Source organism: Anopheles arabiensis, chromosome 3, assembly GCF_016920715.1.
Source record: "Anopheles arabiensis isolate DONGOLA chromosome 3, AaraD3, whole genome shotgun sequence".
Lineage (NCBI taxonomy): Eukaryota > Metazoa > Arthropoda > Insecta > Diptera > Culicidae > Anopheles > Anopheles arabiensis.
Window position 1 is genome coordinate 93210445 of NC_053518.1, and position 17120 is coordinate 93227564.

At 48.1% G+C, this 17120-nt stretch overlaps 2 protein-coding genes across 8 annotated transcripts; both read left to right on the top strand.

The window, feature by feature from the left end:
* The first annotated feature begins 940 nt into the window (after nt 1-940).
* LOC120902603 (neuroglobin-like) lies at nt 941-11037 on the top strand. Of its 3 annotated transcripts, XM_040311466.1 has the most exons (5): nt 941-1433; nt 1982-2144; nt 3091-3657; nt 5638-5869; nt 6165-11037. In XM_040311466.1, the coding sequence occupies exons 3-5, from the start codon at nt 3455-3457 to the stop codon at nt 6375-6377; spliced, it is 648 nt and encodes a 215-aa protein (XP_040167400.1). In that variant the 5' UTR covers nt 941-1433; nt 1982-2144; nt 3091-3454; the 3' UTR covers nt 6378-11037. The 3 variants fall into 3 exon arrangements, with proteins under 3 accessions (XP_040167400.1, XP_040167399.1, XP_040167401.1); XM_040311465.1 differs by lacking the exon at nt 1982-2144; XM_040311467.1 differs by lacking the exon at nt 1982-2144 and having other exon boundaries at nt 941-1383.
* Nucleotides 11038-12497: 1460 nt separating this feature from the next.
* LOC120904384 (lysophospholipid acyltransferase 5) lies at nt 12498-16997 on the top strand. 5 transcript variants are annotated; one of them, XM_040314320.1, is made up of 6 exons: nt 12498-12622; nt 13560-13775; nt 14396-14620; nt 14693-15187; nt 15254-15558; nt 15635-16997. In XM_040314320.1, exons 2-6 carry the CDS (start codon nt 13694-13696, stop codon nt 15968-15970), a joined length of 1443 nt encoding a protein of 480 aa, XP_040170254.1. In that variant the 5' UTR covers nt 12498-12622; nt 13560-13693; the 3' UTR covers nt 15971-16997. The 5 variants fall into 5 exon arrangements, with proteins under 5 accessions (XP_040170254.1, XP_040170253.1, XP_040170251.1 ...); XM_040314319.1 differs by lacking the exon at nt 12498-12622 and adding an exon at nt 12629-12940; XM_040314317.1 differs by lacking the exon at nt 12498-12622 and adding an exon at nt 12629-12896.
* The last annotated feature ends 123 nt before the right edge of the window (nt 16998-17120 follow it).

Sequence of the window (17120 nt, forward strand, 5' to 3'; positions counted from 1 at the left end):
TGATCGCTAAAACAAACAACTCAAATAATCCTTGAATGTCTTGTTTAATATAATCTTTACCAAGAATTTGTACAAAGCTTATGTTTTAGTAAAATCTTAATCAATCTGCTCCTAAAGCATAAGGATCTACCTCAAGTTGATCATTCCTTTTTGAAATAAATACATTCCATGTTTTCCCCAATTTACTAAAACAAGTATAATGCCATTGTCAGACGAAACAATAAACCAACAATATCACGTGCTAACGATTTTGTAACAAATTTCAGTCGATTCGTCCTCCTTCATTATTACCGTTCTAAGTAAAAGGGGGCAGTGCCCTGGGTACTCCCCAGCGATTAGTTTCCATGATCAAATAGGTTACAAATATGTTTTTCCAAACTGCCGGTAATCATCAGTTTTTTTTCTCTATGTAGTGTTTCATTCTCTCTCTCTCTCTCTCGCTCTCCCCGAACTTAACGATAACCCTTGTTTGCACAGAGTCCATTAAGACGAAGTGCGAGGGTGGTGGAGCATAGCAAAGCAAAGCAAAAAAAAACGCACATGAGTCTCCGATGTGTATGTGTGGCTCGCGCACGCTTCTAGATGTGTGTGAGCGGTGAGCAAAAGCTTCAAAAATCAATACTCCCAGTTTTTCCACCTAGCGGGAAAAACTGCTGCTGCTGCTCGTGAATGAATCCCTGCCCCCTGTTTGGGTGGGGATGGGTAAGGTAGCGGTAGGTAAGGTGAGCGTAACGGCCAGCCGAGAGCCAGCCAGTAAGGTAAACGTTCCACTGCTGGGGAGCGCGCGCGAGAGAGAGCGAGAGAGAGAGCGCCAAGTGAGCGCGAATCTTCGAACATGCGCCCTCAGTGTCGCCTAGGATTTTTCCTCCACCGTAACACACATTGAATAACAAAACCCGCTGGTGTGCAGTGGTGGCCGTGCCGTCGTCTATTCGGCCCTCCCTGTGTTTGGTGAGTGTGGCCAGAGCCTCCCTCCCATTGTTCCCCCCTCCTTCGGTTTTTATATAGACAGCTCCCGGAGTGGTGTGTTTCCTTCGGCTGGTTCGGGTTTTCCCTGCTGGAAGAGACAAGACAGACGCGCACACACACACACAGAGAGGTTCGCGCGCGCATCCAACACGACGACACTGGCCTGGCCTGTGTGAGCAGTGTGTTGCAAGCGAAACCTCCCGGAATCAGCCTGGAAGGCAGCAGCAGCAGAACCAAACACGCCACGGGCCACAGCAGAGGCCGTTGCGCCCCAGAGGGTATAGTGTGCACCAGTGAATTGATTTCTGCGTCGTCCAGTGCGCGATCCATGCCACCGTGGCCTTCCCATCCGTGCAGCAGGAGCTCGTTTGTCAGTGGATTGGTCAGTGGGAAGAAGAAAATCTCAGTGCTCAGGTTGGAAAATTCTGTAACAGCGTGCGGTTTGCTCCCAGCAGTGAGGAAAGGTGGGTTGTGCGACACTGTGCAATAGCTGTGCCTGTTCTGGTGCTGGTGGGAGTTATCGTTCTCGTGTGAAACGGTCGTTAAAAAGCGTTGTCGATTGTGAAACGGGGCCTGGGAGCTCAGGACCTCCGCGTGTTAAATCCTTGAAGCGAGGAGGAGAGAGACGAATCCTTTACCGACCTGCAAGTGGCACATAAAGTACCTCAAATCCCCCCGCCCCCCCCTGCTTAGTTCCAAGTAACCAGGGCACAAGTAATGTTCTCTTAATCCAGGGGAAAGGCTTTAAGACCGAGCAACCGCTCCAGGATAGCCAGGAATTGGACGCGTAGAATTACTACCGCTGGGCACGCTCTCGCTCTCTCTTTCTCTCAGAGGGTTATCACGGCGGGTGGTGGGGTTGAGGTTTCGGGCTTCGAAGGACCACACACATAACAAAAAAAACGGGAACATGGCTGGCTACACAGCAACATCGAGCAAAACGCAGATAAGACCCCTTAAGTAGGAAACCTCCCACCATCCTCACGGTTCAAAGTTATTTTTTTTATTACAGTTGCAGAGTGTGTCCTAGAAAAAACGTGTCACACTTATATGTCGCAAGCCACTCGCAGTGAGTGGGTGGGCCTATGTCCCTGTGTGTGTGTGTGTGTGTGTGTGTGTGTGTGTGTGTGTACATAATTATGTGGATGGGTGGATAGGCAGGCAATCAGATAAAGGTAGCTAAGTGTATTACATCAAAACTCGTGCTCCAGGACCCTTGAAGCGCTTGTCCAACCCCGACGAGCTCAAGTGGCCGCGCGCACTGTCTCTGTGTGTGTGTGTGTGTGTGCATGTGTGTTTATAGCGAGCGTGTGTTGTTGTAGTGTACCGAAGCAGCAAATGTCCTGCAGGCCTGGATGGTTGCTTCTCCCCTTTTTCCCTCGTTTTCACATCCCTTTTCCTTCCACATCTGAGGCTGAGTGCTTTATTTTTTGTGCTCGTTTCTTCCTTCTTTGTGCATCCTTTTTGTTACCACTTCTTAGTTCGTTGTTCAGCTCCCCCCCCTCCCCAACCACCCCCCGTATATTGGCTCCATTTGGTGAGCACACCAAGGATAATAGTGCCCGTAAATTCCCTTTCTGCTCACCTTTACAAACAGCATTTTCATCACGTTAGGCAACGGTTTTGTCGAGCCAAGCCGTCGAGCCAAGAGTGGGGCAACCGAACGAACTACTGTGTGTGTTAGTGGCTCTCTACAAGTGTGTTAGTGTACCTAAGAAGAGAGAGAGAGAGAACGGAAGAGAGAGATACATAGAGCAAATCGCGGGATTCTGCAATGCATCCGGGAGGAAGCGAAAATAATAAACCCCGAACGAACCGAAGCGAAAAGTGCTCCCGGCTGGCAAGAGTGCAAAACAACGTGGTTGAAACAATTGTGCTGCTGGCTGTTGTTCGAGGTTGTTGTTTAGTAGTGAAGAGGGGGTTCGGGGGCTATAGCTGATCCACATATGTACGGGTGTGCTCTTGTTGGCTTGTTGGTGCCATTTCATCATTTGTTCGGGGAGGAAAAATGGTGGAAAAAGCCGGTCTGTGGTTGGGATCAAAACCTGATTGTGTTTTAGTGATTTAGAGAAAAAAAACGGGGAAAGGAAAGTCCCATGCTAATAAAATTCTTTGTTACAGCTATTACACTGAAGAGAAAATAGTGAAAAAGTGAAAGAAAACAGGAATTTAAAAAAAACAAAGTTGGTAAAAGCAGCATAAAAAAGTGAAAAAGTGAAAAACGGCAATAAAAAAACCCAAAAGGAAAGCAAAAGAGTTGCAAAAAGTGAGAAAAAAGTGAAGAAGTAAAAAATGGTAACCAGAATGCGATAACTATTCATCCCCTCCGCGGTTCACCCCGTTTGGGTGGTTTGGGAAACGAACGCACAAAAGCGAGCAACAAAGTTGCACAACAAGACCAATACAAAACAGTTGCAAAAAAAAACAGACACATTCACACTTACACACAGACTTCACAAACAGATAGAACCAAAAAAAAAACGCCATGGGTTGTGAGCTAACGAAGCTGGCCAGCAGTAGCAACGGGGGCAACTCCAAGTCGAACAATCTCCCGAGCCTGGACGCTTGCGGGCCCCCGCCAGTGGACAGCCGGTTGCCGCTCACCGCCAAGCAGAAGTACACGATGGTGGCCTCGTGGAAGGGCATCAGCCGAGCGATGGAGACGACCGGGATCACCATGTTCATCAAGTGAGTCTCCCCCGCCTTCCCAGATGTACCAATGTCCTTCCTGCACGTTTCACGCCAGTCCTTCCGGCACAGGCAAATCGAGTGAGATCGATTCCTTTTTTCCATCGCATCCCCATCCCATCCCTCTTGTGTGTGTGTGTAATAAGCACCGATATTGGACAGGGCAGGAGGAGAGAGAGTGAGTGAGGGAAGGGAGGGAAAAATGTTCGCTTCGACCACAGGGCTGGGGCGTATTAGTTCCGGCCAGCACCCATCCATCTAGCCGAATGGCGCTCGATGATGTTTTATTTCATCGGTTTTATGTTTCCGTTCCGGAGACCCGCCCTGGGGTTTCCGCACCCCCCCATAAACAAGGACGGTCCTGCCGCCGCTGCAGGTCCTCCAATAAATCAAGCCGCCCGGCGTTGGTGGAAGCCCCCTGGTTATGGTTCGGTTCGGTGGATGCCGGTGAAAAATTAGCATGTAATCAATAAGCCTGCTCATCGGCTGTGGTGGGCTTTGCATGGCGAGACGGCTGAGACGTCCTCCGTCCAAGTGGTGTGGCGTGTTGTTGGCGCATCTTTTCTCTCTTTTTTTACCGTGTCCAATACCCCATAACCACCTTACAAAAATAAAAACGAGCGAAGCAAAAAGGTAAGGACACACACGATGGATGGCCACGCGAAGGAATATCTCTCCCGGTGGACCGACGTCATCGGGTCAGCAGCAGCAGCAGCAGCACCGTCGTCGCCGGGTGTCATAAACAAAATTGATTTACTATAATTCGACTACGGGCTCTCCCGCGAGGGGTCACCGGAAGGAGCCGTTTCGTGCGAAAGAAGGAACCGCAAAGCCGAGGAAGACAAAAACAAAAAGGCAGCAGCAGCAGCACGAACCGTGACGGGGGATCCTCTTTGTACTCCTTGCACTCTGCTTTATGAGAGGGCCGCTTCGTCCTCTTTTGCGGAGGGTTTGAGGGTAGGGAAGGCTTTATTTTTTTGTTTTATCTGCACTTGCGTTCGCCGGTATTCCCTCGTCAGTGGCTACGTGAAAAGGACCTTTTCCGACGCTGGTGGGCGCCCATCCGTACGATGGGAGGTCTTGTTCGTGAATATGTCCACACGTTGGACGGGAGGGGGATGTCTATTTTTATTTCTCTGCTCTGGCCTGCTTTAGAGGCTGTCGGCCTGCTGCTGCTACTGTTGCCTGGTTTGTGGCCTGAAGCATTACGGACAGGAAACGGAGGCCGAAAGATGACGTACGAGAAAACTCAATCTCTGCCCGGCCGTTTGTTCTAGCAATCGTTGAGGAAGCGGAGAGAGAGAGAAGGGAGGGAACTTTTTTACACTTTTACCCCTGCTTTCCACCCCATTCTTTCCCGGATCAAATGACAGCAAAGGAAGCAACGAAATCTGTTCAATTTGTTACTGAAAAGAAACATCCTTTTTGTCTTGTTTTGTTTTTTGCCTCTCCATCCCGATAGTAAATGGAACTGATTTATGCATTTCAACCTGTGTGTTCTGTGAAACAAGTTCAACTTTTGTGGAGTTTTTGGTTTGTTTTTGAAGCCCCAGGTAGCAATTGGTAGTTGCCCTCGTAATAAACACCCGTTCGCTGTGAGCCGAGCCCAACAAAACGCCTAAAACTATGCAATCGGCGTAACAGCACTTTCGCATTTAGAATGAGCTCGTAACATGCAACCGTTACACAAATAGCTCATCATGTTGTGTGTGTATTTCCAAAGTGGGAAACTTGTGCCTTTGGTGCTTCCTGTCAATTTCCTCCCCTTGAACCCCCGCCCAACCCTGCCCTCTGCTGCTTTTCCCCTGCTTTTTCTATCCATCATCCATCAACCTAGATATACACGCGCTCGGAGCTGATAAAATATTCACAAATCCTTTTTGGCACCTGTTTCGACACCCCTCTCCCTCTGTACTCATACTCTCTGTTTTTCACACACTTCCCCCCCCCCCCTCTCTTCCACTACATTTCTGATTCCAGATTGTTCGAGGAGCATGCGGACCTGTTGAACATGTTCGCCAAATTCAAGGAGCTGAAGACGAAGGAGGAGCAGGCCACGTCCGAGGAGCTGCAGGAGCACGCGAACAAGGTGATGAACACGCTGGACGAGGGCATCCGGGGGCTGGACGATTTGGATACGTTCTTCGAGTTCATCCACCAGGTCGGTGCGTCCCACCGGCGCATACCCGGCTTCAAGCAGGAGTATTTTTGGGTAATTGCATTACAAACACACGCACAGACACCACCATCCGAATGGGGCGGGGGGGGGGCAAAAGTGGTGTGAAAGCTTTCAGACAGCATACGACAAAAAAAAACCCCACCAAAAAGGACTTCTCTGTGAAGGGGACTCCTTTTTGCTTGAATTTGTCGGATCGATCGCTAATTGAATCATGGGCGTTGAATACTTTCCTTTCGCTCCATCCAATTTCCTGGCGTCTAATTTCGTTACTAATTGTTGACCCACGGGTTTCTTTCTGTATTCCACCGCAACCTGCCCGCAAAAACAGCGCATCGAGGAACCGTTCCTGTCCGCCGTCTCGACCACGCTGGGCGATCGGTACACGCAGAACGTGGAGGGAATCTACAAGCTCACCATCAAGTTCATCATCGAAACGCTGGTAGCGGGCTACGAAGCAAGTGCCAACAACAATGTCGACAACACCACCTCCAGCAGTACGCCCGCCACCAAGCTGAGCGACGAACCGAACCGAGCGTCCTGAGCGCCCACCTAGACGCAGGGGCACCTCCTAGATGGCTAAGGGCTATAGTCACCACACACACACACATACACACACACACACCAACCCACACAACAGTGTCGCCTAGTTATACGTGGGCGAGATGATGATGATGGGACACATCAGCGGAGTCCTCCATTAAAGCTTCTCCATTGCGCATCCCTGCCTGCCAATGTGCAGGTCCTTGGTAGGGGACCTGGACCCGACTCCCGGCACAGCAGCCACTCCAAAATCCTCTTCTGCTGACCAGCGTGCGCGCACGTGTGTGTGTGTGTGTGGTATATGCATACATATACATTATCGAAATCGTCGTCGTCGTTGTCGTCGTTAGACAAAAAGAGCGCCATTTGTAGAGTTAGCGTGTGGTGGGTAGAACTAATCCCGCCGGATAGCCACGGCAACCTGTTAGAAAGAAGCAGAAAGGAGCTAAAATGTCCCTGGGACAGCTGAACAGCAGTATTAAGCAGGGGCGAGAGGCAAAATATCATTTTATAGTGAGAACATTACCAAATCGGAGGTCGGAGGCTGTCTCCAGCTCCCTCTCCTCAAGCGGGAAACCTATTATCCCACAACCGCTCCCCGTTCTTCTGGAGGCCGGGCAGGTGAGTTTAAGGTATTTACATCCAAAGAGTGACCGGCGAGCAGATGGGGCGATGGTGCGCAGGAGATTGGGAGCCTAATAACGGTGTTTTGTTGGGGAGGTTCCGACGAAGCCGTTCAGAAATTTCGATAAAATATTCAAACACGATAAACTAGCCGAGACTAATTGCAAGCTGAACTCGACTACCATCGAGCTCAGCGTGTGATGATGCGACGAGTGGAACACGTCATGCGGGCGAACTCCTAAGAATTGATCGTACGACCAGGCAGCCTTAAAGTGAAAACACAAAATGGAAGGAGAAAAGAATGTCTCATAATAATGTATTATGATTAAAGTAATAATAGTGCAACCTAGTGGTAGAGATGCAGTGTAGTAAACGAGAGCAAAGGAAGTAAATCCCAACCGAAGAGATGCATTAGTAGATGCGTTTGCCATAGCCCCCATTCGATCGAGAACGGAGAACTCATTGTTGACATTGGCGGGAAGAAACTGCTCGAAAGACGACGAACAGTTGCATGGAGAAGCTTGTAAGAAGGTAATTTTGTCATGCGAATGGTATACCTTTAGGCGTATTGACGGTGCAGTACAATTCGTGGCACAGAATTACCAAGCAAACACGAACCCATCACCTGTTCAGCATCTTTTCCGACTCCAGTTTTACCCTGATCAGGCAGGCAGAGTAAATCCACCAAGCTTTTAGGCTTTTTTCCCCGGAGGCCGGATTCGAGACTAGAGTGATAGTGGATTTGCTTCCAAAGAAGTCGTGCATTCCGTAAAGCTCGAAAAGTGATTTGAAGTGAGTTGGCTGCTTTTAGTTTAGATTTACCCTGTGTTGGATTGGAGGGAAGGAGGCGCAAGCAAAGGAGGCCATTACCATTACATAATCAGAAATACTAAGTGATCCTTGTCTGCTTAAGTAGCTTTATGATCGGTTTTATTCGGCCGGTGTCGGTGATGTTGAGCGCAACAGCGCGACAGAAAAGAGTCAAGTCAAAAGTACTTGGCAATTTGTTTTCCTCCCCCGAATGTATTGGCAGCTTGGGAAGTGGAAGAGCAAACGTTTCGGTTTCATTGCAATTGGTCAAAGCGAAACACACGTAAAAGGTATTCATCTTGTTTGTTCACAACTGTTCGAAATTGTTATGCAAAAAGGAAAACACAAGACAAGAAAATACATACCCAATCGCACACATGCACACGCACAAAAACACACAAACACACATCGGAGAAACAAGTTACGAGTGAGTGTAGTTGATCCTTTTATATTCGCGTAGTGCAAATTGTCCAGTTTCCGAGCGCTTCAAACCCCAAAACACGACGGTCTCGTAGTTGCAAAAAGCGACAGTTAAACGTACTAGTAACAGTAAGTGTTGAATGGGGAGGATGGTAGGAATTAGAAGCAAAAAAAGGGAAGCCCTCCCCGCACTAGATCCGTGCTAACCCTTAAAAACTGTTTCATGATCATGGCGGAAGGTCTTGCCGGAGAAAGGGAGTAAGCCAGTTGTTAGCCGATGCTTCGGGTACCTTTCTCACACAAACCGCCTAACGGTATGCAACCCGTATGACAAAGTGATCTTCCCGCCGCATTTGGAGGGCAATTTGGATGCTCCCCTTTCATAGATCAGGCCTTCCCGGTTCCATCAATCATCATGCATGTTGTGAAGGGGCAGGCATACTAAGTAGTTAAATCGATCATCAAAACAAAACGATACCCTGCAGAAAAAAGAAAGATCGGAACAGCGTGAAAGAAGACATTGATCTTAGCGCCCTCGTGTCGTGTCAGCTTTAGTGTAGGGGACGTGAGTGATCGCGTCACTGCATCAGAACAAACGGTAGGGTTATTCGTTACCCGTAGTGCAAACAAATACATGAATCTTTGTAGTGTTCGATCCAGCGGCGCTAAACACGGTGTTAGAGCAATTTTGCGATCAGAAGCAGCTGTAGAAGAAGAAGAAGAAGAAGAAGAAGAAAACTCGTGCGTAGAAAAGTAGCGAAAGAATCATACTAAAGAAATATTGTTCCAGATGGTTCGGAGAAAAGGAAAAAAAGAAGGAGTAGTACAGTGCGGCGTACAGTGACGAATCAAAAGCAAAAAAGAAAAATTATACATAGCAAACAGGTAGAAACAGTACTGTAAACTGTAGTGAGACAACCATTGTGAAGCTGAGGGATGAATGTTGAACCATTTTTATACACACAAAAACACCCCCCACAGTGGCAGCAAATTCACAACAAGAACAAGCACAAGAAGAAGAGCTCATCAACGGTACACGGGGGTTTGTTTGGGCGCTCCATGTTGGGCGAGATGGTAAGATTAAGCGATCAATTGATCAATCTCAATCTCTTCCCGATCGTTCCGTTGATCGATGGGCGCGCTCCCGTTTGAGTGTTTTTGGGGTGGTATGATTGTACAATAAGCAAAACAAAACAAAAAAAAGGGGGAGGCGATGGACAAAAAAATGCAACGGCAGACAACCGATGAGGCAAACATTAAATGAAAACCGTTTTCCATTTTTATAGCGAGACGAGCTTCGAGACGAGTAACACAAATTGGCAATAATAATTAAAAGGAAAAGAAAAGAAAATCATCACTTTTTTGTTGAATTTTCCTTTAGGAAAATGGCGAGTCGTCGTACGCGCGTGTTTGGAAATGTTTAGAGAAGCGATAGCCGCGTGGCAGCATAAAAAAAAGAGGAAAATATTCATCTAAAAAGAAAACACACAAAGAGAGACAGAGAGAGAGAGCGATAGGGGAGATACACAGTAAAACAAAAGTAGCACAACTAGTGATGCCCGTTTTAGTGATATGAGTTAAAGCTGTGTGGGTTTATTCGTTTTGTTAGTGTATTACCTCTCGATACAGAATCACAATCAATCAGCAAGCAGCACAAAACCAAAAGTGGAAACCAAACTGCGCCGAACAAAACGTAGCAGCAGCAACAAGGCAGACAAATCACACAAACAAAACCTACACCGAAACCGAACACTGCAGCGATCAAGGCGGCGACCAATTTTGCGCCAAAAGTTTGCGAACGATCAGGAACACACGGAACAAAATCCCGCAAATGGACACAACAAACATCAAGGCTGACGTTCACTTTCCTTGCCATTTTTTGTGAAGGAAGTGATCATCTTCAAATCGAACCTCAACTACTATTTTCGATTTTCGATTTTACTTTCTACCAGGCGTCCCCATATGCCCTGATTGTAAAGCAACAATGGAGCACATCCAACTCTACACAAAAACACTCTACCGTTAAGACAAATCTCGCACCCCTCCCCCGTTTTGGTAGTTGGACACCGTATTTCCGTTGGGATTTTTTTACCAAAAACGCTTCAAATCAAACCCAAACATATAATAAGGTCAATTAGATGGTATAACTATAGCCCGATGAGCATGATCGTACACAGGGGCGATCGATGATCGTTCCGGGATTGCCTGGACCTTCGAGGGCCCACTAATCTCCCGCTATTCTCCTCTTTCCCCACTAGTAGTACTACGATCCTCTTACGATCCACACCAACCAAGAAACAAAAAGTAATGGCACAACCCAGCAGATATACACACTCTTTGCGTATTTAACTCTCCAGCAAAACTAGAGGCTACACACACGTACAAAAGAAAGAGAAAGAGAGAGAGAAACAAAATCAAGGGTTACGCCGGCTGACGTGCGGAAGTCGCGGGGGGGGAGTGATCAGACAGTGGACAGTAAACCCTCGGACCACCAACATACAGTATTCCATGGTTTCCGGAAGTGGCGAACAAACAAACAAACAAACAAAATGCGCATAATCCGATTGCATTACCAGAAACAAAGAAAACGAAGGAAAGACAGAGCAGCAACCACGCAAAAGAACAGGTTTTGGGTCGCCGAGAACAAATATTGACACTTGACGCATGAAATATTGTACCGATTAAAGCAAAACAAAACAGAAGAAGAGAAAAAAAACATGAAAACAAAACGGAAAAGAAGAAAAAAATGATATTGTATTGTACAAGAGTATAGTAATAAAAATATTTCGTAAATGTGCTTTAAACCACTGGGCGTCCGCTTTGCGTTTTTCTTGGCGTGCAACACGTGATTAGTAGTGAGAGCAATTGAGCAAAGCCTATGCAAACTATGTATCTAAAACTCACTAACCGAATTAGTTGGACTTCTTTTCGCCTAAAGAACCTTCTAGATTGGGTCAGGACAGATTCGTAGCTGGATACATGACTTGCCCTAGCCATTATTTGCTGCTGGTATTTTGTTTTATTGTAATTAATCTCAAATCTCACCAGCATCTACATCACCGAAACAAATTAGAATGATGTTAATAAGTGATGAAGATCACATTGAATTCGGTAAGCTATGTTTTTAGAAAATAATTGTATAATTTCAGAATACGAGGCAAAGACCAAGCAGATGATGGCAACATCAGCGACTCTACCAATAAATAATCCAAATCTGCGGAGGCGCGACGTACAAGTGAACGTGTTTTTTAAGTCGTCCCAGTCTCATACGCCTCTGAGACATGGAAACAGTCCAGTCCTGACGAAAGCTTCCATGCATAGGACTGACTATACTGCTATGGGTAATCAATAAGTCACTGAAAGCCAAGTCCACTAGTGGTACATGCAGGCTATAGAAGAAAAAGATGTAAAGAAAAATACATTAAGCTCGCCAGGCTACGGTAGGTTGGCGATGTTGTACGCATGGAAACGGACGAAACCAGCCCGTAAAATCTTTTTAGGCCGTCCACAAGGACAGAGCAGGCGTGGTAGGCCCAAATTGAGGTGGCAAGATGGCGTGGAGACATCCGACATTAAGGCCGGGATAACGGATTGGCAGACGAAGGCGCGAGGCCGTGATTCCTGAGGCAGGCCACGACCGTAAAGCGGTTGTATCGCCGGATAAGTAAGTAAGTAAGTAAGTCTCGATGCAAAATCACGAAAACAATCATTTACATTGTGATTGTTGCAAAAGTCATGCCCACTACTGTAAAATACCGTTCATCTCAAACAACTGTCACTCCCGTCAAACTGAACGTTTGACAGTTGATGTGTCATTTGCCGCATGTTGCACAGCTTTGGCCATAGCTTAACCATCGCGAACTCACGGAAATGTTATTTTCCTGCATCAGTTACACAAAATTACAATTATGAGCAACATAAACACACCATTTTTCTTCTTTTAACAAGAAATTACCGTTTTCTGGTCTCTAAAAGCCATATTTGTATTCCATTCGTACCTGCACCGTATCCGACGCTTCACGCTTTCATGTGGCCACGGCTTCGATTGTTTCGTTTTCGCAACACGCATTCTGTTGATTACCAGAGTGACCAGAAATATCGATTTATCTGTATTCCTACCGATTCCCAGAAGACCACCCTAAAACTACCGATTTTTTTTTATCCACCGTCACAACTACTTAACAAATCCGTCGCCAAACGCTCGTAATCGCTGGCGACGATTTTTTAAAATACTTGTGACGATTTTTGACGTTTCGAGCGAGGGCTTTTGAAGGGTGGCCGCCAGAATGCTCGCCTTGTCCTGCGGGAAGAGTGATTCCTCCTTGGTGCTCCTACCGAAATCTGCCAAAATTATCTGGCCACACTGTTGATTACCACCGACGAGTTGTATTCGTAAGTGTTCGTCCTCCGGAGCTGTGAGGGGGGTCTTTTTCGGGCAAATTTGTAACCTTTTTCGCGATTTTGTACCACTCGCATCCGTACATCGAACCCCCGCTGGGGCCGCGGAGGGAAGCGGAATTTGCATTGCAAAAACACAGCAAAACCTGGGACTGACTAGTGCAGGTGCAAGTGGTGCTACCTTAATTCGATTAGTTTGTCGATTTTTCCACCGTGTGCTGTACCGCAGAGAGGGGGACCTGTTTTATGAATGAACCAAGTGTGAAAAGTACGTTTTGCGACCGGAAAAGTGTGGTCCACGCGTTCGTGAAGGTTCCATTTGTTTGGCTGTTTACTGTCGGTGCCGTTCAAAACACAGGAGAAAAGTGTGTGTGTGTGTGTTTGCTGCGAGGCCTTGTTTTGCATCTTGTGTGCCATCTCCCTTCTCCTTTGGCTGGCCTCGCATCTAGGAGCCGTTTTACTACTACGCTGATTTTACGCTAGCCCCGTCGCACACAGCCACACACAGCATCATCGTCAGTCGTGTTTGTGGTGCGATAGCGCACGCTGCGTGTTGATCGAGGTCGAGCGCGCGTCCGCGTTTTGGAAATTGTGTCAAACCCCGAGCGCTCTGTAAGAAAAACATTACAGCACGTCGCAATAACTGCAAGCCACGGTTGAAGAAGGGTCAGGCCGTGAAGGCGAAGGCCATCTCGCAGGCTCGCACACACACACACACACACACACAAACACACTCTCTATCGAAGGATTAAGGGTTGGAAAGTTTAATCCAAGGCCTGCTTGTTGTTGAACTGTGTTTGTTGTTGAGGCATGCGTTGCACTCCCTCGCTCCCCTCGCTCTGTGCTGCTGCCACTGCTGCAGTGCGATAAACTACATAAATTATATAATTTTTTGTTTTGTTTGCTCGTCTCTCTTTTGGGTGTAAATCAGGTTGACGGCGCCGCAAGTACCCACCTAAAGGCCCGCGTGAACGTGGCATTTAACGGCCGAGAAGAAGCAGTGGCGCCCATCGCCGGGGGAAAATCGTTGACTTTTACCGCAACCGGCCAGGAGCACGCAGCAACATGATCAACCCGGTGGAAGCCCTTGCGAGTGCGAGCGGTGCATCCGTACCCGCCATTCGGCTCATTCTTTCCGTTCTCTTTGGTAAGCGTTTTTGTGTTTTTTTTTCGGTGCAAAAGACACGTGTGCGTACCGCACACACACGCGCGTAGCAGATACGCAACAACATTGCTAATTCACCATCATGTGTGCAAGGGAGGGCAGCCTCTGTCCGCGTTACGAAAAGCCCCTCATTCGATAAGCCGTGATATAACTGCGGGCTGGCTGGTTGGCCGGCCACACTTGCAACATAGCGCACGGCAACATTAGGGGTGGGGTGGCGAATCCCACAAATTGCATGCACACACCACAAGGGCCTTTCGCCATTTCGCGTAATGATGGAGTGTGTGGTGGTGGTGGTGATGAGGGAAGAAAGCAGGTGGCGGCCTATACCGGCCTATCGATTGAATGTAGTGGGCCGGCCCCACGCGGAACGAGGAGACGTGGGGGGAATGGGCATATATTTTTAGCCGTTTTATATTTAACGTCTGCTAACATTTATGTTTTCTTTCTCGCTTTTCACTCTGCACTTTCCTTCGCGCGCGCGGGAATGAACAAAAAACGCTCCACCACCAACGACCACGCCGCCGCCGCCGCCAATGAATCCCTACAATCATGTTGATGATGATGATTGCGTTGTGCCTCCGCTCACACACACACAACAGCCTATCCGATCGGGTCGGTCTATCGACAGCTCAAGGGTGGCGCGACGCAGCGCAATCTCTACATTGCCTTCACCGGCCTATCGATCGTGGCGTTCAACTATGGCACCGACATCTACCACAGCCTGCTGGCCGTTGCGGTTAGCTTCCTGTGCAACACCTTCCTGGGCACGAGCAGGCTGCTGGTGCCGGTGAGCTTCACCTACCATATGGGGTACTTATTAATTGGTATGTAGCGATCAAAAAATCATCCGATTTCTTTGCTACATTTGCTAACAATATTCCCCCTTTCTTGCACAGGCTATTATTACACGACGAGCGATACGTACGACATCAAATGGACCATGCCGCACTGCGTGCTCGTGCTGCGGCTGATCGGGCTCGCGTTCGACCTGTCCGACAGCAGGAAGAAGGAGGCGGACGGCAAACCGGACGCCAAGTGCATTCCCGCCCCGTCGCTGCTCGAGCTGATTGCATTTACCTACTTCCCGGCCACCGTGCTCGTGGGGCCCCAGTTTAGCTTCCTGCGCTATCAGCGCTTCATTGCCGGTGCGTACGAGTCGCACACGCAGAACGCGCCGGCCTACGCGACGAAGAAGTTCCTGCAGGGCGTGTTCTATCTGGTGGTGAACCAGGTCGGCACGCAGTACGTCTCCGACGCGTACCTGATGTCGAGCGAGTTCGAGCAGGAGTCGCTCTTCATGAAGCACATCTATCTCGGGTGCTGGGGACGCATTACGCTGTACAAGTACATCTCGATTTGGCTGCTGGCGGAGGGTGCGGCCGTCATTTACGGTGAGTTTCGGGAATTGGGGGAGATAATTCAATTAGCCGGTGGATGCTAATCGCACCTCGTCACAGGTCTCACGTACATCGATGCAAAGCCGGGCGATCGGGAGTACTGCTCGGACGAGCTGTCCGGCTGCAGCAACATCCGGGTGGGCGTGTTCGAAAACACCAGCAAGTACGGCCACTACGTCGAGTCGTTCAACGTGCAGACGAACACGTGGGTCGCCAACTACGTGTACAAGCGCTTGCGCTTCCTGAACAACCGCATGCTGTCGCATCTGGGCGCACTGTTCTTCCTCGCGATCTGGCACGGTTTCCACAGCGGCTACTACATTACATTCCTGCTCGAGTTCATGGTCATCCGGATGGAGAAGGAGGTATTATAGGCTTTGGTGGTCGTTGGGGAAAAATGCCGTTTTTCATCACGTTTCCCATTTTCCCTTCTTTGCGCAGGTTGAGCCAATCTTTGCGCGGAACGAAAAGCTACAGCAACTGCTTCAGCAGCAGCCGCTGCTGCGCGCGCTCGTGTTTGTCGCGCTCAAGTACTACACCATCGTCTGGGCCGGCTGGTGCTTGGTGCCGTTCGTGTTTCTCAGCTTCCACAAATGGTGGCACATCTACACGGTGGTGCGCTTCTCCGGCTTCATTCTCTTCATCAGTGGCAACATCTTCCTCGCTCCGATCCTGCGTGCCGTTCTACCGCGTTCTTCCTCCACCGCCAAGGGCAAGACCGAGGCAGCTCCAGCCGGTGCTCCCGCCGCCACTGCGGAAGTGAAGAAAGACAACTAAACACAAACAGAAACACCATTAAACCTAGCACTAACGTACTCTAGCGCGCCTGTTTTTTTTTTTGCGCGACCGTGACGCGAGATCTCGTTTTTTAAGAAAGCGAAAATAGGCGGCCTCTGCTCCAACACAAACACACACAGAGAGACACCACACAAATGCAAAGCCTCCACCACAACATTGTTTTTTCTCCAATTTTATATGTAAAAACAAAATCAGATGCAAATACGCTAGAACGCGCGCGCAACGAAAAGTAATGCTCCAAGCGGCCGGACCTCTTAACAAACACACAAAAGTATATTCGAAGCCATCCCTGTTTCTTCTTGCACGTTGAAATACGCATAGTTTATCGACACAAACACACGTTTCACACACACACACACACACACGCGGCTATCCTATTAACTATACTTATAGAAATGCGCTCATACACTGTGTTGCTTATCGAGATCGAGACCGAGAAGTGCGGACGAAGAAGACAACAACGATGATGATGAAGATCATCGCACGGGGCGCCGCGATAAAGACAAATTTTGCACCCCCCACTGGGGGAGTTACTGCTTTAATGCTCCTCCTCTAAAAACTATACTCCACCTCCTAGCTATCCTTATCTAATAACACTTATTCTGCCTCGTTATCATCTTCCAGCGTTTAAAGAAAGCGAAACCCTTCGGTGTGAGCGAATATTTACCGAAAACAATGTTGTGTACTCTAGAGAGCGAACTCACGCTATATTTACCCACTGTTTTCCGACCTATTCAAGCCCGCGTGAAAAGCCCACAAAGCTCACAGAAGAAGCATCGCGGGACAGGAGAGAAAGCAGTTGCGCACCAAACCCGTCTTACAAATTCTTAAAGTTGATGAGCTTTTTTTAACAAAACAAAACTGCGATTAATAGACACACACATCCGGCCGAGGGGATGTTAGAGGAGAACACGTCGTTCGAGATTTGGGGAGAGAGGGGAAAAGGGAGTTAATTTTAGAATCCACGATACCCTTAGAATAAAGCAGTACTAGTCATATTCTTCGATTCGAGAGACATGATACAAGTTAAAAAAGAGAAAATTAAAACGAAACAAATTAAACCAAACAAACAAACAACCTGCTCGATTGGCTCCCGCTCCTTTAGGTAGAAATATCACCGTTATTTTCA